General features: G+C 34.8%; 1 protein-coding gene across 2 annotated transcripts in view; it reads left to right on the top strand.

Annotated features, from left to right (window-relative positions):
* The first annotated feature begins 2851 nt into the window (after positions 1–2851).
* LOC126974800 (SID1 transmembrane family member 1-like) overlaps positions 2852–24158 on the top strand; it is a 32679-nt gene continuing 11372 nt past the window's right edge. The window contains exons 1-13 of one of the 2 annotated variants that reach the window (XM_050822479.1): positions 2852–3037; positions 6512–6581; positions 7938–8040; positions 9430–9531; positions 9666–9778; positions 10288–10388; positions 11252–11339; positions 14232–14315; positions 14636–14766; positions 16520–16644; positions 20483–20566; positions 21700–21793; positions 23330–23405. In XM_050822479.1, the coding sequence (XP_050678436.1) occupies positions 2928–3037; positions 6512–6581; positions 7938–8040; positions 9430–9531; positions 9666–9778; positions 10288–10388; positions 11252–11339; positions 14232–14315; positions 14636–14766; positions 16520–16644; positions 20483–20566; positions 21700–21793; positions 23330–23405 (1281 nt within the window). In that variant the 5' untranslated portion in view covers positions 2852–2927. The remainder of the gene's footprint in view (positions 3038–6511; positions 6582–7937; positions 8041–9429; positions 9532–9665; positions 9779–10287; positions 10389–11251; positions 11340–14231; positions 14316–14635; positions 14767–16519; positions 16645–20482; positions 20567–21699; positions 21794–23329; positions 23406–24158) is intronic. The other variant, XM_050822480.1, reaches the window with a different exon arrangement.

The following is a 24158-nucleotide window of genomic DNA, read 5'->3' as shown; positions in this document are numbered from 1 at the left end:
ATTTTGTACAAAATAAAATGGACGTGTTAGATGAATTAAAGATTTTGCTGTGCGCCGAATTATAATTAAGTCAAGATAGAAACAGGAAATAACGTGCTTTTCAGCAGCTGTTAAGGCTCAAGATTATTCAACGAAAAGGTGACGATAAAAAGAAGAACAACACCAAGGATGTTAGAAGGGTCCTTAAAGAAATTGAACCAGCAGTACAGCAATCATTCGTAGCGAAAGACCTTAATCGACTCCGACCGGTGTCATTCGACAATAATATTGAGGTGACGGGTTTGTTGAAATACATCACTTTGTTATGGTTGAAACTTAGTGGTTTAAAATTAAAATGCAACTCTGACTTTTAGTAAACACTCCATGACTGCAGTTCATGGACAGGTTGTCGTGACGACTGTTCAAAAGGTTTATGTCAGTCTCATTAAGGATAAAAAGATAATTCTTATGAAAATATTATTATTAATTCACTACTATCTGTAGCGACTCTTGGTTGTAACTGCAATCATGGTGCACGTGAGCGGTGCTAAACAAATTGTAGGGTGGAATTATCTACGTGAAGGGCATGCACGATAAAGCCTATATACATTATTCTTCGTAAACTCTAACTGGTTGACCAAATTCAGGTACGATTTTTGAAATTATGAAAAGCTCTAGAATTAGTTAGTGATTTCAAGAATAAACCAGCTATCACCAAAACTCGTCTCAGCAATCGTATAGGACATCTTCAGGTGAATGACGTGGGATAAATTCGGCTTAAATATCGCTAAGATTCGCAGATGACCTAATTATTATCGCGACAAACCCGGAAGACCTATAATCTATGCTGATCGATCTTGATAGGGCAAGCATAAAGATAGGACTATCAATGAGCACACAAAAATCGAAAATCATGTCCAACGGAGAGCAAGTAAGAGTTAGACGAAACAAAACAATTAGAGAAAAAACAAAATTATTAGTGATAAAACTAAAATGGAGTAAAGCAGGTCATACTATTAGACGAAAGAAATGGAGTACAGTAATAGTAAAAACAAAGTGGTATCCAAGGGCTGGTAATCGCAAAGGAGGAGAACATTTAGAAGATGGGCAGACGAGATTAAGAAGGCAGTAGGCAATAAAAATACAAGGACAGCGAAACACCCGAGAAAGTGGAAAGTGTTGGAGGAGGCCTTTGCCAAAAGGCAAACAGACAGAGAAACGGATGAAGAATACAAAGTATAGAACAGTTAAAATAAAATTGAGTTTTTAATTAGTTAAGCATTGGCTGAATAAAGGCTCTTTAATTTATTATACTCAGTTTTCTTCCCAAAAAATTTATGAAATCTATTGTAGTTCCTGTGCCAAAAAGTAGAACCAAATCCAGTACTTAAAACTATAGACTTATTTACTTTACCAAATATTCGAAAGGATAATTGAATTCTAAGAAGAAATGTTTGAATTCTAAATTAAGAATTGAAGACGCGAAATTTGGATTTTCGTACCAATATCTCCACTGACGCTACAATTTTAAGTTTGAAAAGGAGAGTGAAATACTACACAGACCGAAACACTTCAGTCTATGCCTGTTTCCTCGATCTAAGTCGAGCGTTCAGCCTAGTAAATTATAGTTTGATATGGGAGAAACTCGAGGAATCGGGGACCGCAGATGAAGATATGCCTCTTAAAGTACTGAACTCTTCGCCATCAGGATCATACATAAACTACTACTACTCTGCTAAGTGAAGTTAGTCTCTTGTAAATTGTGGGGCGATGTATATGCTTTTACAACAAGATCCCAGAAAATGTTCAAAACAAATGTTTATTACGAAATTTAATAAAAAAATGTTAAAAAACGTTTCTGTCGTAAAAGTTACAACAGAAATACCCTAAGTATCCATCCCTACCCTGTGCTGTAACTATGCCTCTCTTGAATGATAACGTCTTAATGATGATATATTGGGAAGGGAGCAACCTCTCTCATTACGCCCACTATTAGATTTTTATTGAACGATTTTACATTGTAACCTTATTTTTATGAAAAAAAAAAGAAGAAGAACGGGTGCAAGAAACTCAGCGGAAGTTTCTTGGGTCCGTTATTCTTAGGTTTGAGGCATACTTTTTCGAATAGGTTGTTTTTGACTTTCAATATGTGATATTATATCCAATTTTGAATAAAATTATTTGAATTTGAATATTTAATATATCACGGCTTGAAATACAATGCAGCTAAGAATAGGTTTATGGTTTTCAGAGCAGGAAGGCTAGTTACCTGAATGACGATGCCGACACTGAGGGGAGCGGTTTTCCATAGAAGAACGTGGCAACATGATTGCGTGCAGATATGCTGGATACACACGTGATGTTAAGTAGACACTGCTTAGACTTTAGAGCATTCTGTTTATGCTTGTACACGTGCCAGCTCTGGGTACCATACACCCAAAGGACAATGAGCGCTATCAGGATACAATATAATGACACATATCGGATTCTGGAACAGATTGTTGGCGTCGAAAAATACGATCCTTTCATCTCTGTCCGGGTCCATAAACTGTTTCATCTTCGAGCGTGCATTTTGAGAAAAATCGCAACTATGTTTTTTACTGATTTAATCTTATGTACTACGTATTTTTACTTTATTGTATAAGTACTATGTAATATATTTAAGTACTACTTACTAACTACTAAATATTGTGATATAGGATTTTTATGGCTGCAATAAAGATTTTATTATAATAATTATACTGGGTAAGGAATAAAATAGCGCAGGTTGCCACCATAAGAATAATTCATAGTCAATTCGTGGTTTTATTCTCTGTGCATTATTCGCAGAGTAAATATATTATTTGATATTTTTGTTCACAGCTGATGGTGTTTGTTTTTTGGTTTGCTGATTAATAAAAACATTGATGTATTTGTTAAACCACTTTAATGTTTAGAAGTAAGACAAAATGTTTACGGCTTTATATTTGACTATAGTTATAAACTCTGCAGTTTATTGCACTTCCACGAACACAGTAAAATATAGCAATGCATCGCAGAAAATCTTTAATTATGCTACGTAAGTTTTAGTACTGTCTAATGTTTACCTACAATTATTTGCAATTACTATGAGTTCATATTCATCTCATATGAAAGAAAATTCATACCGAGACTGAGGAAAAACATCGTAAAATATGAGTTTTTGTGGTAATTCATTATTTCATTTATACGCAGCAGATATGTATTATTATTTAACTTTCTAATTGATGTCGTTATGGCAATAGTTTTTTTGATAACAGCTCTTTTTAATGGGAATTTATGTACATTTATGTAAGACGTACATACTTTTACACATGATGATGACATGTGCTACAAAATTCAAACAAATTGCTAGACTTTTATTTGGTAAAGGCTATTAATATATAAATGACTCTTAACAATACCTCAGATGGGGGATGAATAGATGGACATAACCACTGAGGCTCTTTAGGGAATAAATTTTATAGTTATGGAAATTTATTAAAAAAAAATGAAGCCTGCCAAGTTTCTTGGGGCCATTCTTCTCAGGTCTGCGGCATAAATTTTCAAATGGGTAGTAGTTTATAAAATTAAATACGACCTATTTTGTTTATGTCTTATGGGGTAATGCTGCCGATATTAATACAATCTTTGTGCTGCAGAAGAGGTCTACTTGCACTATTTATACCTTCTCCTAAAGAATCATTGCGAGCAGAATTTAAAGAAATTAAATCTTGACTGTTGCTTCTCAATATATTCTTGATAATGTTATGTATGTACATAGGCACATAAGTAAATTTGCTAGAAACTGTCATAACCATAACGTTAACACCAGGAACAGACATAAACTTACAATGCCTACTACTTGGCCATGTCAAGTTAGTAAGTCTTTTGTGGGACGTTGTATATTATATGCTTTTACAACACGATCCCAGAAAATGTTCAAAACAATTGTATTATGAAATTCAAAAGAATTGTTACAAAATGTTTGGCTCACCCTCACCCTATGAAGAAATTTAAAAAAAAAATTGGCACCCTCAGGCTATAAAATAATTAGTTTGATTGTAGGATATTACTTTGTTACCCTATTTTTTATGAAAAAAAAGGAGGCCCATTTACTTTGTTGTGCCCGTTCTTCTCAGGTCTGAGGCATACTGTTTAGAATGGGTGGTAGTTTTTGACTTTCAATATGTGTTATCATATTCTATTTTGAATAAGAATATTTGAATTTGAATAATAATGTAAAGCAGTCAGGAAGAATAAAAATAGTATTCTATCAGAAACCACTTTATATTTACAACTACAACTTTTGACTTTACAATTACAAGTTTTGACTTTCAAATATACTGGTACTCTTGTTATTATTTAACATTACTTTAAACACTGCGGAATAATTAATTTAATCCCGAGCAAGACATTTATATACCCTTTGCCACCCCTCTCCTCTCGTCGCCCCTCTACTACTTGCCTCACACTTCACACCGCTACACTAGCGCCACCTTACTGACATTCGCTCCTCACTTCACTTACTTGTTACAATTATATTTCATTTTGACTCTATACATGTCCTAAAGCCTTCTCATACTTTATAATATTCATGTGTGTTGTATAACACACACATAAATCTATTTATAATTCCAAAGATAGCCAAAAATATAATGATTTTTTATTTAATTAATAGAAACATCTGATAAGATGTAACGAAGTTTCTTAATTAACATTAAGAAACTTCGTTACATCTTATCAGACATACATGACATAGAAATATTTTTTAAATTTAGTTAAGTTCTGTCTTAAAATATTCTATTGCTTCATTATTGAAAATAATGAAAGTTTAATGATCATGGAATAAATTAACAAAATAGTCTTTGCTTTTTTTCTATTCATTATAATTTCGAAATGTAAAATATTTACCTATTATAGAGTTTAATTAAGTAGTAATAAATATGTAATAAATTATATGCCTATAAAAGAAGGTAAAAGGCACTATGAGATGCTAAGCTCTTGCAGACTTCACTCATTTGTCTACAAGTCTCAGCTACAAATAATAAAAATAATAATATTGACACACTTTTTACACAAATTATCTTGCCCCAAGTTAAGCATATATAGCCTGTGTTATGATTACACAGTACGGTTATAAGACAACGATATATTTAATACAATATACTTACTTAAACATACATAAATTCATATAAACATACATAAATACATTTAAACATCCATGACTCGGAAACAAACATCCATATTCATCATATAAATGCTTGCACCTACCGGGATTCCAACCTGGGACCTCTAGCTTAGTAGGTAGGATCGCTAACCACTCGGCTATACAGGTCGTCAAATAGAATGAAACAAATAGAAGCCCACTGAGTTTAATATTAACAGTTTAATGTTAAGACATTAAATAACTTTATTTTGTGTTTGTTATAGTGTGTTTGTATGCTTTTTGGTTATTATATCTATACTAATATTATAAAGCTGCAGTGTTTGTTTGTTTGTTTGAACACGCTAATCTCTGGTACTACTGGTCCGATTTGAATGTTTCTTTCAGTGTTGGGTAGTCCATTTATCGAGGAAGGCTATAGGCTATGTTTTTTTTTTTTCAAAATTAGGGATCCGTAATAATAATTGCTATTTTGTAACACAAGGTGTAAAATCGAAAACCTATTTTTGCGTGCGCTGCAAAAACTATTGACAATAGAACAAAATGATGTACAGGCTATAATATAGGCAATATTTTATTACTTATAAAACTATCGCGTGAATTATACTTTATATGGTAAAACAACGTTTGCCGGGTCAGCTAGTTATATATATTATAAAAGCCATGCTTTTTGTGTTTTTTATATATTGTGTGATGTAATTAAGGAATTTTTTAAGTAGGGTGTGACAAAGTCATCTTTGACTACCCAAAACAAAAATATTCCTTGAATCTCTAATGAAAGTACAATAAAAGCTCTTCTAGACTGCAAACATAGCTAAAATTGCAAATTGAATAGTGCTAGATCGGCTTGAACAGAATGAATCAAGCAACATTCAGGAATCGCTTGAATCATTATGGAAATGGCTTGGTGGAAATGTAAATAACAGCTCATTGAAGAAGATCCTTCAACAAGCCCCGGAAACATTTTAAAGACATTTTATTTTAATAATCTTAGTGAAGTTGAGCCTTGCGATTTCTTTATTCTTTATTCTTATGTTTAAGAGGCAATTTCAGTCTGAATTGAAGGAACTTTTAAAAACTGCAAACCAAGAAAAAATTACAAATTCTTCCACTGCATAAGCTAGAAGATAATAGATTATATATAATAGATAACACAATATGGTCAAAAAGATTTTGTTGGTTTTGTCACCGAACAATCACATATAAATCAACATTCCATATTCACGGTTTTCATTATTCGCGGCATATTTACGAAACGTATACCCCGGGAATAAAGAGTTTTTACTGTACTTGCCTTTAAATGTTTTCTGACTAGAGAAAATTCTATAATAATTCTATATATAGAAATAAATTAATTTCTCTTTTCAGGTATGGCTATAATGATATTATTCACATTAAAGTGAATAATTATACAACTCAAATACTTGATTTCTATGAGGTAATAAATCATATTTCTGTAGTTATGTTCTACTAAATTAGGTAACAATTAAAAAAAATTGCGTGCGTACAAAGTACACATGTCAGAAGTGAAACCTGCATTATGCATGAACCTGTAAACTGCATATGAAGTCCTGGTATATGTTGCTAGAATGACACATGATTTCAACCACTATGAAAGACATTACCATCACCGCTACCATATTTATGTTCTCCTGGTGTCTATGTAGTCATACGTCGTGCGCATAACGTCTGAATATATTAAGGAATAGGTACTCGCGTCATATCTCTTCTTCAACTATGATCGCCTGGTACCAAAACACTGTAGAATGCTTCCTGTCTCATTTTGTACGACGTTTAATCTTATGAACTTATGTGTCTATCTCTTTTGACTGTCGCTTTTTCATTTCATCGAATTTCAAATCCCAACAATGCTAAAGAAATTTTCACTCCAAATCTATTGAATTGGGCGTTATTTTGTGGAGATACATAATTATCCAAATGTAATGTGTTTTCTTGCACTCCACAAGCGTTTTCTCTATCTAACCTGTACACGAGGCATCCTTAGGAGATGTTGACTTGCCGAATACTGGCTCGAGACTGACAATTTTATAAAATTTCATTGTAGGTACTTGAATGTTATTAACTAAAAAATAAGTACCAAATGCGGTAATGTATGGAGCGCTGATAGCACATAGCAGGGCATGACGCGCAGACAGGGAGTTATTGTGTCGAAAATACAACGCCTTGCGTAGAAATGTGATAGATCCTTCTGGTTTTTTTCTATAATCTGAGCCTGAAATTATTAATAATGTATCAATAATTATTATATTATCAATAAACACATATGTCAGCACACCACCGCCACATAGTGAGATTTTATTGAATTTTATTCCATTATTTTTGATATCCACTAACGGCCTTACAAATACCTTAATACTTGGCCAACAGTTAGAGCGCTTTCGCTCTACGTCCAATCCGAATCCGATCCGAACCCGTGAAAATTCGGATGACGGATGAAGCCGGATCCAGTGCGTAAACTACCATAGAAATAGTTCTAAGACTACTTCGGACTTCACGAATACGAATCGGATTCGGATCGGGCGTAGTGCGAAAGCGCTGAGATTAAAACAAGAATATGCAAAATATTGACTATATCGCTGAGAACACTGTAAATACAATGATATTTCTAAAGTTTTCTGAATGTCAGGTAGCTTTGCAAATAAACGCGGGAAACGTTATACGGGCCGAATAAACCAATCGTAAGCAAAATTCTCTTTTTATAAACATTTTGCATTGTTTATTCACAGGTATAACTTTATACCAATTTTATTTGTAAGGCCGTTAATGTTTTCAGGAGACCGAGTTGTGGTCGGGATATCCAACGAGAGTTCATGTTGGCACCAACGACACCATCAGCGCTGACAATCCATTGTTCGTGACCGCTGCCCAGCAAAAAAGTGAGTCGCAACTGTTACTGAAACACATTATGAGGATGCTTACAATACATGTGTAATGGACATATTAAAATTTGGATTTGTAGTTACTGAAAAACACGTAGCCTAACACATACATGCATACTTTATATACATTGACGTCATTCGATTCGATTCCAACCTTTCGATATGATATCGTTCCTCTAACTGTTCTTAAAGGTTCTACGTGGCGTTTATATATCGTCCGTAGTTCTATGTCACTTGTAAGAGAATGCCAAATTGGCCTCTTGGTGTACTCAGTAAGGCGCTACAGTACTTTACTTCAGCTTACAACTATATAAGGCGCAATTTCGGCCTCACATGGAGTACTCATCTCTGGGCAGGCGCTCCCCAGTAACATCTTCGAAGAGCGGCTCGAATCATCGACGATCAAGTCATCTCCGATGGGTTTGATTCTTTGGCGTTGCGTAGAGATGTGGGTTGATCGTAGAGTGATAGTTTTTCGGGTTGATACCAACAACCGAATTTCACCACCGGACATTACGTAAAATGCAAAATTCCACCCACATCATGTTGACGGTTGTAGAATTCCAGATTATTGCGAGAAACTTTTTACTTCATATAGCCACATTGTGGAATTAATTACCGGCTAAAGTTTTCCTTGACATCCTATTAATATTATAAATGTGAAAGTTTGCATGTCTGGATGTATATTTGAACTTCTTTAACGCAAAATCTACTGAATGGATTTTGATGAAACTTTATAATAATATAGCTTACACACCAGAATAACACATAGGCTATTATTTATAAATTTATCGCGTGAATTATACTTTATGTGGCTAAACAACGTTTGCGGGGTCAGCTAGTATACGATAATGGAACTTTATAGCAAGGGGTTAAGCATCGCATCTCTTGACCTCTGGTGCTAATTAATTAAGTAGTTACTTTGAATAATAAATCACATAATAAAACTTAAGTTTGAATCACAAATTATCACTTTATTTTCTAAAATATTATTTTGCGTAACAAAGAAACACTATAAAACGTTACTTTGAATCACAAATTTTTGCTTCACATTCATAAATGCTACTTTCAATCACAAAATGCTAATTTCGTAATACGAAACGTTTAAATAAAACACTTTTAAAGGATTAAAACGCGTGTAATTGTAACGGTATTACATTAGATGTTTGCGTAAAAATTACAATTTTATTTTAGTTAATCCGACGTTTCAAGACATTTCAAGATCTCGTTTTCAGAAAACGCAAACATCTAATGTAAAACCGTTACAATTCTACGTGTTTTAATCCTTTAAAAGTGTTTTATTTAAATGTGTAACACTCGCATTAATCAAAGAAAATACTATACGAAACGTTATTTTGAGTCTCTCATTCTTAACCGATGTTTTAGGTATATCGTCATGGGAGCTACCACTGACAATCAACACGAATCACGGGAGGCTCCAATTCGACGATATGGCAAGGACTTTGTGCCCGCACGATGCTGGCCCCAGTAAGCGCATGTTCTAAGTTATATTATTATTTTTTAATAACACTTATCACACAATTAAATATACTTTCTTAAATATTAACTTCAAAAAATTATATAAAGTAACAGATTGTGTTGTTAAGTAACAAATGTTACAGATATAACGTCACAAACTCGTCCCACTGTCACGCTTGCGACCACCAGCGGCTACGACATTGACGTAAGGATCAAACTGAGACGAGTCGAGGACTTCTATCTGGAGATCAATAAGGTTACACTTTTAAATTTAACAAGTTAGCTAGTTTGAATCACAAATCGTCACTTTACATTCTTAAACATTACGTTGAATCGCAAATCGTCACTTAACATTAATTAACTTTACTTTGAATCAAAAATAGTCATTTTACATTCATAAACTTTGCTTTGAATCACAAAGTGTCACTTTAAATTAATTAACTTTAAATCAAAAATAGTCATTTTACATTCTTAAAAGTTTCTTTCAATCAGAAAGTGTTACTTTACATTCTTAAACTTTACGTTGAATCACAAATCGTCACTTTACATTCTTAAACTTTACTTTCAATCACAAATCGTCACTTTACATTCTTAAACTTTACTTTCAATCACAAATCGTCACTTTAAATTGTAAGGCTACACTGGAAACTGAAACCAGAAACCCTAAATCAGAGTAAGGTCATAGCCCACTTGAGTGTTTCTATCCATACCAGAGTTTCCACCCGCCCAATCGTTGATATTCATTTACCATATTTGTATTTACAGGAGGTGGAGCTGGTCAAGGTAACCCCAAGTACACCCAAGTACTACTATTTCTCGTTCGACAAAGACGCTTCAAATTTGACAAGAAAACTGATGCTACCCAGGTAGGTGTTTCATCGTATTTCACTATGACGTAGCCATGCACTGCCAATACAGATATTTTACAATTGCCTAGCTATATAATGGATTCTTTTATGGATGTGGAGGACAAAGGAGCGTGTAGATCACCTGGTATTAAGTGATCCCCGCCTCCCATAAACTTTTGCAACACCAAACGAATCACAGAAGTGTTGCCGACATAACTTAAGCTCATAAACGCTGGCGTTTTCAAGAAAAAATAAAAAGAAAGAATTTTTATTGGGTACCATATTAGTAATAGTACCACATTAGATATACAAAATACAAAGAATTTGCGCGCGTTTGTGTGTGTGTGTATGTGTTCCCCAGGACTGTGTGTATATCCTACACTGTTTCTTCTGCATATCAATGATATATTGGATGAGACCAGCATGCATTGTTATAGAGATGGAGTATACATTGACCGTGCAGGTCTCTCTCGGAAAATGGTTGCTAACGCGGGAAATTACTGGGTAAATAAGACTTAATATCTTATGTCTCAAGGTGACGACATTCATTGTAGTGCCTGAATTTTGGGTTTTTCAAGAATCCTGAGCGGCACTGCATTGTTAACTCAACGTCATAAAAAACATGTGTCGTGGATCGAGCACTTTCTTGAGAACCTTGATCTATTCCTCAAGTTTGCGTGTTAACCACCCCATTTGTCATATCACAGCTCTTTAGATATCAGCTCGATCGATTTGACCGCGTGAAACTTTACGACTCGGTCACTTAGCGTTGCGTGGAGATGTCGCTTGATTGTGTATCTTATAACGCATTTACCACAGGGAGCTTTCCGAGGTATTGTTTGACCTGATTCCTGCTGCTCAAAATGTTTTTGCATTTTCAGCTTTAACTACACTATACCAAAGAGCGTGCTGCTGGTCATCGATTCTGACGACGACGTGTGTGCTGTTGTCTCTGTACAAAATAACTCGGTAAGTGGACCTTTTAAATAGACCATATTTACGTACTTAGATACAAAACCACTTTTTTCTCCTTAGTCGTGTGTCAACTGTCCGAATCGGGTTCGTAATACAACATACGTAATATATATATATATATATATACACGTATATATATCTAATATATATAAATTACGTGACACGTTGTTTGTCCTCGAGGGACTCCTAAACTAATGAACGGATTTTAATGGGGATTACTGCATGGAGTTCAGTTTAATCCAACTTGAGAGATTGGATATTTTTTATTTAGATTTGGGACCCATAATTATATTTATTTCCAATGTTTGTTTTCTATGGACATATTTTCTGTGAGAGAATTTATTGATGCACGGTTTGTCAGTACGGCTGTGAAACAATTTAATTATAACAACAGAGAGCATTTTTCATGAAATAATTCTTGATGTTTTGAAATCTTTTTGGCAAATTCCTATATAACAGTATGTTTTTATTATCTATAGAACAACGTCTGTCGGGGCAGCTAGTATATATATATTAATCAACTGGAATATAATATCGGCAATGTATAGATAAAGCAATCGAAGCTTATTTTGGTGTTATTTTTGGCATGTTCCACATTTCGTCTTTTTATACGACAGACTTACTATGATATGTACTACGTAACCTACCTAATATTTATATGAACCTACAATACCTAACTTAGATTTAGTTGTCTTTGGCACCAAAAAATATGTGTTTTTTTGTCGACATTAAATCAAATCAAATCAAAATCAGTTTATTCATGTAGGTCACGGAAATGACACTTATGAATGTCAAAAAAAAATCTTATTGAATTTACCGCTACTTCGTAAATGGTTGAGCTAATGAGAAAAAATAGCAAGAAACTCATTGCCACTCTTTTTAATCAAGATTTACATTTGAGTACATCGATTTACAAATCATTTCAAATTACAATATAATATGTATAATGATGCAATAGACACACTCAAACGTCAAATCAAATAGTCAATGTCTTACACGAGTAAGTCAAAAAAGTAAATGTAAATTCATACAAAAGTTATTGAGTACAGTAGCTGCATCATCCACATACACCATAAATAAATAGTTAATAAATGAAAATGCCTTGTGTTTCCAATCTTTCTCTATGGAGCCGAAACTTGGTCTCTGAGACTGCAGGACCGCTGTAAAATCGATGCATTAGAGATGTGGTGCTGGAGACGCCTCCTAAAGATCCCGTGGACGGCATTTCGCACCAATGTATCCATCCTCAAAGAGCTTCGTATTAAAGACAGACTATCGTCAATTGTGCAACTAAGAATACTGAAGTTCTTTGGTCACGTCTCTAGAAATGAGAACTCGATGGAGAGACTGGTAGTTCAGGGCCAGGTGGAAGGCAAGAGAGCACGCGGTCGATCGCCAACCCGCTGGATAGACGCCATCACAAAGGCTACTGAGTCCACCATAGTCCAGTGTACTCGCAACGCCTCTAACCGTCAGAAATGGAAGCACATCGCCAGGAGATCTACCCTCAGAAAGGATGTTGACCCACCGAACACTCCACCATGTACCTCGTCAGCGCAACCACGACCACTCTGACAAGAGTGTCCGACTAAGAAGAAATGAAAGTACGATGAGCAATGCTTTTTTAGGCCATAGGGTATAGCCTTTTTCTCTCGCCTAAGACTCGTTAAAGTATGTACTAATATTTGTGATACACAGATAATTAATGACTGATAAAAGTAGAGGAGTAAAAAAAATTAAACAATTAAATTTATCAGCCTAGCGAAACCCTCTTAAGAAAAAAGCGATTCAGTCGATTGTATGAAACGTGCAGCCATTGATAGATTGACAGATGACGGCTATGATCTTGTAAAAAACGGAGATAGCCGACAACGTATTGTTTTAAGCAACTGTTCACTTATAAAATTAGCCGGATTATACTTAATCGCCATATTATTATAATTACTATTTCAAACTTATGTCAAATCATTGCACGTTTCATACAAAACTAAATTTCAATGTTTACTTAAGCAGCCTTTTATTTCTAGTTATTTATGCAACTGTAGTGTAATTAGGTATTAAAACACGAATGTGGATTTATCACATGAGTGTTTCAATACCTAATTATCAACAGTTGCATACAATACTTTATCTACACCCAGAATATGAATCCTCTAAAAGATTCTGGAACAGTTACCTTACTGCTAACATTAAAACAGCCAGTCCTAGTAGTAACCTACTACTGATTATGTACAAATAAACTAAAGAATTATATATTTTAGTAGTAATTTACATTTTGTATGGTGCAATAATTAAAATTCACTTGAATATAATGTTCTTTTGCAGCGTTTAAAATGAATCGCTCATTTTTTGTAAACAAAACAATAAAAATGGCGGGGATTCGTATAACCTACTTTTTTTTACGGCGCGCGACTTCTGGTAGTGTGGAAGGCGCGTAAACGAAAATGTTATTTTTTTTTAATTCATACAGATACCACGCATCGAGCAATAAGAATGTGGCTGTCTGTTGGAACTCTTTGCGCATGAGGGGATCGAAAAGAAAAACATAGGAGTGTTGTTATGAAATTCAGTACAACATTACAACACTCGTTTGGATGATGTTATGGTTATTAGAACATTGGGTGTTTTAATGTTGGCAATAAGATAACTGTTTCAGAATCTTTAATAGACGGTTTAAAGCATGGATGTAGATAAATAGTATTTACAACCTCTTCGCGCTATATAAGTTCTTGATAAATTAGAAGAGTGAGTAGAGTAGTATACGATTACAGAGATCATTTTTATCCACTGATTTTTTTCTTTTGTGAATGATGGTTCTATTAGAAGCTTTGGGTATGTTTTTTGGTATTGGCTTTAGAATCACTTGTTGGTTATAATTTGTTTCAGTGTCCAGTGTTTGACAATGAGAAAGATATCCTGAACCAGGGTTATCACTTCACGGTGACCACAAAGGGTGGTATGACGATAACAGTAAGGCATTAACATCAAACATATTTTTTTTTAAATTTTTTTGTTATACCTATAATCTAAACTATAGATTTACCATATTATATCTACTAGCGATTTTTTTATGAAATTAAGGTACGAGACGAGCAGGACGTTCAGCTGATAGTAATCGATACGCCCTGCCCATTACAATATAGTGCCGCTCAGGATTCTTGAAAAATCCTAAAACTCTGAGCAGCACTACAACTGCGCTCGTCACGATGAGACGTACGTAAAAAATTTTTATTTAAAAGTTATAGTCGGATATCACAGAAGCCTGTTTGCTGTATTGTATTCGTTTCCAGCAATCTATGTTCCCGAACGGTTTCTACGTGGTGTTCATCGTGAAGGAGAGTGACGAGGAGTGCTCCGGTGTCGGTGATAATGAACACGGCTCTCAGTTCTTCACCACCAACGGACGAGCTAAAAACTTCAGGTGAGATTTTCGCGGTATATATTTGACAATTGGCCGTCATCCAGAGGCGTGAATTCCAATGCCAATAGGCATAGCCTACCTACTATATATAGAGTGTAAATAATCTACCTACACTAGATTTCAAGTTAATTCAGATAACTTTAGTTCTTTAATTCTATAATCGAACAGAAGTTCTGGTTGGGTGTTCAATAGAAATTGGACTCAATTGAAATTTGGACATTTTATTGAACTCTGCATCGATTTTCAAGCGCAAAATTAATAATAATTTAATTAAATAATCATTCGTCTTTGTTTTTGATAATAGTTGCTGTCTTTTCTTAATTTCTACAGTTTTATAATCTTTTATATCTTTGTGTAGGTACTTTATATAGTAATTTAGATAGTAAGTTAACAGGTCTTATTTTAATAATGTTATTAAGTACTTGTTATTTATTTTATTGCGTGTCGAGTTCGCCCGTAATTGGGGTATACGATGTTAAATAATATAAGTTACTAGCTGACCGAGCAAACGTTGTATTGCCGATATAAAAATCGCGATACAAAAGTAACTGTTGATCGAAGATGGGGGAAAATTTGAAGTTCTTTTTTTTTTAATTCTGACTCATAATCAAACAAATTTAAAAAAAAATTCAAAAAAAAATAAAAAAAAATTCGTGTGGACCACCCTTAACATTTAGGGGGATGAAAAATAGTTATTGTCCGATTTTTAGACCTACCCAATATGCACTCAAAATTTCATGAGAATCGGTCAAGCCGTTTCGGAGGAGTTCAAAGTTTAACACCATGACACGAGAATTTTATATTTTAGAAGATTAATGTGTAAATTTACCATTGTATACAACGTGGGCTTCCTACTAAATAAATAAATAAAATGAAATAAAACTCAAACGCGGCCCTACTCGTACGAATTCACTCGGACCAATTTATAAAATCAAAATGGCGTCTAACCAGTTTGTTATTTTTAAGTGATATCCCTCACATCTGGGATTAAACATAAAAAAAAATAATTTGTAAAAAAAAATTATGGACGATGAGGGACTCGAACACGCGCAATTCGGCAAGTGAGCAGGTTATCAACTGTAAAGTAGATGGAACCTAATAGTTGAACAAGACATACTAAGATTTACGGTCAATGCGTCACTCGGACGGTAAGCTCAGTTGGTAAGAGCGCTCGGACGCACCCGAGAGGCACGGATTTGAGCCGCGCATTGTACGATCTTGTACCTAAATCGCACATTGTATTGTACATGTTTAGTAGTTTTATAGTGGTTTACATATACTCACGATTTCATTAATTAGTTCGCACGAAAGCAGCAAGGCGATCGCGCGTGCTCACCTCATCATTAATCATAAATAGTATATAAAAATAAATATGTTTTTAGCATAATAAATAAATAATAATTAAAATAACTCGAGTGTTAATTTAACAGCAATACAATCAAATAGCATTTATCAATTATCATGAAGAGAGTGTAGTGTCAATCAAGGACCTTCCATCATCTTTTTTGGTCCTTTGAGCCTTTCATAAATTTTCGTATAAATTAAATTTGGTATTTCGTATAAAATAAATATATGACTTAAAGAATAATAAACTGTTGTCCGATTTTTATATGTTATATATAAAAATATGATGCCCCAATACGCTGCTTCTCAACTTGTTGCTTTCCGAATCGCTGGTGTACATAAAAACAGTGAAGTTTTACTGCATAAGGCTAAGCCGTATGGAAAAAACAATTAATGACTTTAATTACAGATTCAGTATCGTACCGGCGGCGACCACGAGTGACTTCATAGCGGGCGCACTTGCGTCCTTGACGCTTATTATATTGGTGGCAATCCTAGCGCCGCTGGGCAACAAACTCACTTGCGGACGAAACGGTCAGTTTACACTAGTGATGTCAAATACGCTTTAAAACTATTAAATCGACTATTAATTAATTCATAAGAAAAGCTAAGAAACTACAGAAAACGCGCGAGTTGAATGCAGTGTTCAGGAATGCGATAGTGCTGGGACATAATTATAATTCATGGCCATATTCTCATGATTATGGTCTTCAATTATATTATATTGTATCATCCTCATGTATGTCGATAAATTTAAACAATGAAGCATTGTTTAAATTAAACTTAACCATTTTAACCTAATAATTAAATCTCAACACACATGTCCCAAACATTTATCGCAATTTTTCGTGCTGGGCGATGAATAAAAACTAGTTCTTTTGGAATGGACCCTGGAGGCTACTCGCAAAATCGACAACGATATATTCGGAACGATACGATAATACTCCGAATATATTGCACTTACCCTACTCTAACAAATGTTCGTATTCCAAATCGTTTATCGTTTGATTTTTTTACGATGTTAGAGTGAATGAATTATGCGCAAACCTATAAAAACTAAATATTATCTGTGCTATGTCGCTGTTAAGTGTCAAAAGTCAAAACATAGCTTAGGCGCTAAGGACCATGCCAGACTCATTACCACTTATTGAGTATCATTTACGCAAAATGTAAATATTAAAAAATTATGTAATGAATATAATATGACCATTTATAATTGAATAAATAATACAAAACGTGTGTATAATAAAATGTAAAAAAAAAGTAACTCAACCTTTCTCGTCGATTTCCTATTTCTCAGGCGGCCATTTGCATTACTTTCTACGCATAAGCGATCAATAAAATGACTTAAATTACTTGGTAGTAAAAAAATCCTGTTGAGTAGTAAATCACATATTATTATTTTAATAATATTTATAAAGTATGTATATTGTATGGCAAATATATCTATACAACTTGAAACGATAATGGCAACGACAGCCTAGAAGGTGTCTTTGAGATTATCGTAAAAGTGACGTTTGATTATTTGTCAAATTCGAATATTCGTCTCTGACATTTTCAACTAAGAGTAGGGTTAGGACTTATAATATCGAAAAATGTTTCGTTCGTTCAATCATCGTTTCGACATTGAATACGATGTTACTAAGAGTAGAATTCGACACGACTAATGCCACGATATATCGAATATCGATTTTTGTAGTAGGCCCCCTGATGGACTCGGATCAGCCATTATTAAAATAAATAAAAAAATAACATGGGATCGCAACTTTAGTATTAAGGCGATAACACGGTAAGCGACGACTACGGTACATCACTACACTAGGAGAGGCGAGGCGTGCGGGCAGGGGGGGAGACTCTCCTGGGGATTACCCCGGGCCCCGACTGCATTCAACTCGCGCGCTAACTGTGTAATATTAAGGCGACACTAAATGCCAGCGACCTTGAGCGATATGAGTTCGCGGCTGCCGTCCCGCCATCTATGTAACAAAGCCAATATTTTCAAAATTCTTGGATGGAAAACAGTTTATATGCTTACAATCCTCGTTATTCACTACTAATGTGAATAAATGAACCTACACAAAAAAGTACAAGCTATAAGAATAACTTTTCTGCGAGAAGTACCAAAAAAATTCGTCACGCCATGCCAAAAAACATGTTTAACTTCAAAGAAAAGTGGTAGTTCAAAAAGGCTCGGCAGTGTTAACTATAACCAACAGCAAGCATTAGCAACCTACAAGTAAGACTTAAGGATATGTTTAACAGGATTAAGTAGTGTTCATAGCTCAAATGCTATACTTTCACCACAAAACTTGTCTAAAAACACCATGTTTGCGTGTTTTCTGCTTACTCTTCGCCTTAAGTAACAATAGCTTGTACCTAGTCACTACACGTCCTACAACAGCGAATTCGTTCGCGTACACACATGACTGAGGATGTAGTGTTTATAAAAATCGTTGTTTTGTACAACTTCAATGACTTATACTTAAATAAACAATATTTTAAATGAAGATATCGCAATTTTTTTTACTCTCCGCTCTCAACGGTATTCTCTAAGCCAACCCTGCTTGTGGTATATTTGCGTATGAATGGCAGACGATTTTAACAGTGCTTGCGTTTGAGTGATGGATGAACTGTGTTTGGATGTTTACGTAATAGCTAATAACAGTAAATTTTGTATTTATTTACTATTATTTGTATATGTTAACTAGCTGACCCAGCAAACGTTGCATTGCCGATATTAAAATCGCGATACAAAAGTAACCCATCGTAGATGGGTGAAAATTTGAAGTTGTATGTATTTTGCTGACTCGTAATCAAACAAATTTAAAAAAAAATGTTAAAAAAAATTAAAAAAAAATGGCCCGGACCACCCTTAACATTTAGGGGGATGAAAAATAGATGTTGTCCGATTCTCAGACCTACCTAATATGCACTCAAAATTTCATGAGAATCAGTCAAGCCGTTACGGAGGAGTTCAATGTTTTCCATGACAAGAGAATTTTATATATTAGACGTTGTAATTGGCTCACGGCGTTTTATTAAAGTATAAATAAATGACCGAATGCTTATAAAAATAGTTGTTTCTTAAAACTTAAATAACTTTATAATTAAGATCTTGTATGCTTTGTACAATTCTCAGGTTGTTTGTGGCTTCATCTACAGGATCTACTTTACAGTTGATAACCTGCTCAACCCCGATGTTAGCATATTAGGGAATAATAATAAAAAGCATACAAGATTTAATCAACGATACGTCACTCGAACGGTAGGCTCAGTCGGAAAGAACGCTCGCACGGAACGCGAGAGGTCGCGGGTTCGAGTTTCGCATCGTTCATAAAATTTTGTTTTCAGTTTTATTTGTGTAATTAATTCCAGATGTAAGGGCTATTACTTTAAACATAACAAATTGTTTATAATTAACATATCGCAATATTCTTTTTTAATAAGGGCCTTGTGTCCAAGGAAAAAATTAATTAAAATCTATTTATTTATTATTTTTTATTTATTAATATTTGGGAGACTTACAGCTAGCTTACAATTATAACTTATGAAATAATTAAAACTAATGAAGGCTACTTAAAAGTTTCCACATTTATCTATTGCAGATATATTGCAGATCGTAGAATAATTTGTGCTCAAAAACTAACGTTGGTTTTCTCAACAATTCGATTATGTAGAATTTAAACGTACTATCAATAATATGTTCTTTTCTCAAATTAATTGACACTTCTGTTTTTAAAAATTCAAATAAATATCTGTGTTAAGTCCCCCTGAAAACGAGACCTGGAAGGGCCTCAAAACGTCGGGTTAGCTAAAATAATATTAAAAATATTACTTTAACGCAAAATCTCGTGTTTAAATAAAAGTTACAGTTACACGCGTTTTAATCCATTTAAAAGTGTTTTATTTAAATGTTTTTCATATCAATATTTTCCTAACGATTATTGTATTTAGCTGTTAGTTTTCCAGTTATAATAAAATAAAATATAAAGAAAATCTAATATATAAAACTCTCATGTCGCGGTGTTTGTAGTTAAACTCCTTTGAAACGGCTTGACCGATTCTCATGAAATTTTGAGTGCATTTTGGGTAGGTCTGAGAATCGGACCGCATCTATTTTTCATCCCCCTAAATGTTAAGGGTGGTCCACGCCAAATTGTTTTTTAAATTTTATTGGCATTTTTTTTTTAATTTATTTGATTATGAGTTAGCATTAAAAAATATATACAACTTCAAATTTTCACCCATCTACGATCAACAGTTACTTTTGTATCGCGATTTTAATATCGCCAATACAACGTTTGCTGGGTCAGATAGTATTACTATAATAATAAGTCTTCGTGTGTTTGTTCAACTCTCCAACTTATTTCAGACTCTTACCTGGTCGAAGAGCTGGTTGTACCATCAACGTCCAGTAGTAACGTGGAATCAGAACCCATCATGCAAGGAGACGATGGTGAGTAACTAACTAACTAACTCTAATTCAAACTAACTGCACTTTCAATGGCATCAAACACTGAATATGACTTCACAGACATAGTTCGTATATATTCTCTTATTTTAGAAGTTACAGGGGGGACAAACATTTTTTCACTTTGAAGTGTGTCAAAAATTATATTAGAAACCTCAAAATAGTTTTTGAAGACCTATACATAGCCACACACGTATGGGTTTGATGAAAAAAAAAAATGTTGACTTTCAGTTCTAAGTATGGGGAACTCCCAAAATCTATTGTTTCGTTTTTCTTCTATTTTTATGTAAAAATCTTAATGCGATTCACAGAATACATTTACTTACCAAGTTTCAACAGTATAGTTCTTATAGCTTTGGAAAAAAGTGGCTGTGACATACACGGACAGACAGACAGACAAGGGTTCCGTTTGGCTACGGAACTCTAAAAATACGTACGTAATTTTTCATTGGTAGGAACTGTAGACCTAACTAGTTGTAGTTGTGCTTTAGTCCGACAGTACGACATTAGTTGTATGAAACGCTGCTTACTTCGTATATGCAATCTGTAGACCGCCTACCGTAGGTAGTACATTAACTTTTACACTAGTGATAACACTAGTGTTAAAGTTAATGCACTAGTGTAAAAGTTAATGTACTTTTAAAAAATAGTGAAAACATACAGAAAAAGGAAATCTTATTGATGAAAGATGAGATGAGAATACTTTATTGGACTTTTTTGTTAAACAAAACACTGAAAATAAATACCGAAAATGAAAATACTAAAGACGAGGCAGTAAGGGCCCGGGCTATAGCCCCTTCGCAAGAACGAATTAAATAATATGTACTCTGTGCCCCTGTCAAATCAAACATCAACGGAGGTGCGTTCATAGCTCGTTATTTTTACGAAAACACCTAAGCAAACATTTAATTTGTAATTCAAAGAACTATATTCATTTATATTACTCTTATTTAAAGAGTACAAAAAAGGGCTTAATGGTTTATAATTTGACGCTATAATAAATATAGATTTATATAGGTTCATTTTGAGGTAGGCACTGCCTATATGATATGCACGCCCCTGATGGTGTGTGAAAGTTGAGCACTTTGGACCCAAAGTAAAATATGATTTTGTGTTAGAGTTGGATGAAGAGGTGCGGTCGTTGCCGATGCCCTTGAATCTCGCTGGACTCAGCCGAGCCAAGCCCACGGCGCACTACAGGCGATCTAACAGGTCGGTACACTCACCTAAGTTATTGGAACAAAGCACATATCATACAGCCGATAACAAAAATTCCTTACATACTGGGGAACGTGCGGAATTATGTATATCTCTTTACTTACAAATTTTACTTCACTATCTTCCAAATAACTTTTTATCTTACTACGTACTTACCTGTCTTCACGCTGTCAACTGAATAGACACCTTATATTATATTAACTTATTATAAATAAAAATAAACAACGCTTATACGTGGGTAACACTGAAAATGTGTAGAACTGGCCAGTTAGAAACATTGCTATTGAAAATTTTTTTTGAATTTCAATTTTAGAACTCTTTGGTAACCTAATGTAGTTAAATGCATTCATTTGTCATTTGTTTTTGTGAATTGGCGGCAAATCTGAAACTCTTGTTACACGTGAAAATAACTAACCTAACGCGAGAAAATTTTCGGTCAATGATTTATTATGACTTTCGTTGTGGGCTTACTCAACAACAAAGCTATGATAGGCCGCGATTAGCATTTCTTAATGAAGCCCCATCTCGTGCCACTATTTACAGTTGGTTTAACGAGTTTAAGCGTGGACGTATCAATTTCAATGATGATCTGCGTGAGGGATGTCCTTTAACAGCAATTACTGAAGATAACATCAGTGCTGTGCGACGCATCATAGAGCAAGATACGAGAGTGACCTATCAGCAGATACCGGCAAGCCTAGGCATTGGTATGAGTCAAGTTAAAAAAAATTCACACGAATATTTAGGCGTCAGGCAGCTTTGTACCAGATGGATTCCCCATACTTTAATCGACGACAAGAAACACCTTCGAATGGACTGGTGTCGCCAAGTGTTAGATAAGTTCAACGGCGGTGACTCAAATGCTGTATTTGACATCGTCTTAGGTGGTGAAACCTGGATATATTGCTACGAACTCGAAACCAATAGACATTCAGCTCAGTGGGTGTTTCTTTTCAACTAAGGTAAAGAAAGGAAGAAGTCAAGGACAAAAGATGATTGCATCATTCTTTGGTCGGAAAGGTCATTTCGCGACATTTGTGCTAGAAAGACAGTTATTGCGGACTGGTATGTCAATCGCTGTTTGCCTGTTGTCTTGGAAAAAAATCGACAGCAGTGCCCTCGAAGCAAGATCCTCCTTCACCACGACAATGCTTCAGCGCACTCCGCAAAACGGACTGTTGAATATTTGACTATGGCAGGTGTCGAGATAATGAGTCATCCGCCACACAGTCCTGACCTGGCGCCCTGCGACTTTTATTTATTCCCAAGAACTAAAGATAAAATCCGAGGTATTCGCTTTACCAGCCCTGAAGATGCGGTGAAAGCGTTCGAAAATGCCATAGAAGAGTCTTAAGGAAGAATGGGCCCACTGCTTTTCTCAATGGTTCCATCGAATGCGACGATAGAGAGGAACGAAGATTACTTCGAAAAATAATAAAAGTATTGGCAACTTTCTACATTAAGCCGTTTTTCATTTTCTAAATATTTTCAGTGTTACCCAGGGAGTTTATTTAAATGAATGTTTTGCAGATATTTCTTGAGTGTGCTAACAGTTGCCGTGGTATACGCCTTGCCTGTGGTGCAGCTTCTCTCCACTTACCAAAAGGTCGGTGTCTTCTAACTTACTTCTAACTCTAACTCAAAAGCATTTAATTATTTGATTTTTAAGAGAAACAAAAAGTACAATAAATTATTGCAAAGTAAGTGTGTAGTTCTAACACCAACCAAGTTCCCACATTTATCAAATACATAATTTAAACTTCCCGCCACGATGTGATAATCTTATATATTAAATTATCGTGTCCCGTTGTTTGTTACCAAACTTCTCCGAAACGGCTGAACAGATTTGTATGAAATTTTGTGTGCATATCGGGTAGGTCTGTGAGTCGGCCAACATATACTTTTTACGCGTATTATTAGGCTAAGTTCATATGGCCGCGCGGTACCGCGCGGAACTACGAACCGCGCGGCACAAGATCAATATAAACGATAATTATCGTCTACATTACCGCGCGGTACCGCACGCCAACGCGCGGCGCGCTCTGACCCGCGCGCAAGATCTAGAACCGCGCGCTGCCGCGCGGCCCAAGTATTTCAAACCTGTATCGACCTGTTCAGTTGATCCGCGCGCCTTGAGACGGAAAGACACATAGATCGATGCAATGAGTACCGAAGATGACATTGTGCCTATCGATTTGCTTATCGACGAAATCGAAAAAAGAGATGCGATTTGGAATCTTAACTCTAAGGATTATTCAAATAAAATATTAAAAAGAAGGTCTTGGGAAGAACTAGTTTTAATTTTTTGCAAAAATGATGATTCCGAAGAAAAAAAGAAAAATTTGGGTAAGTTGTTTTT

This window comes from Leptidea sinapis, chromosome 33 (assembly GCF_905404315.1).
Source record: "Leptidea sinapis chromosome 33, ilLepSina1.1, whole genome shotgun sequence".
Taxonomy (NCBI): Eukaryota; Metazoa; Arthropoda; class Insecta; order Lepidoptera; family Pieridae; genus Leptidea; species Leptidea sinapis.
The sequence above is the reverse complement of the archived record's forward strand: the minus strand, read 5'-3'. Positions and strand labels throughout refer to the sequence as shown.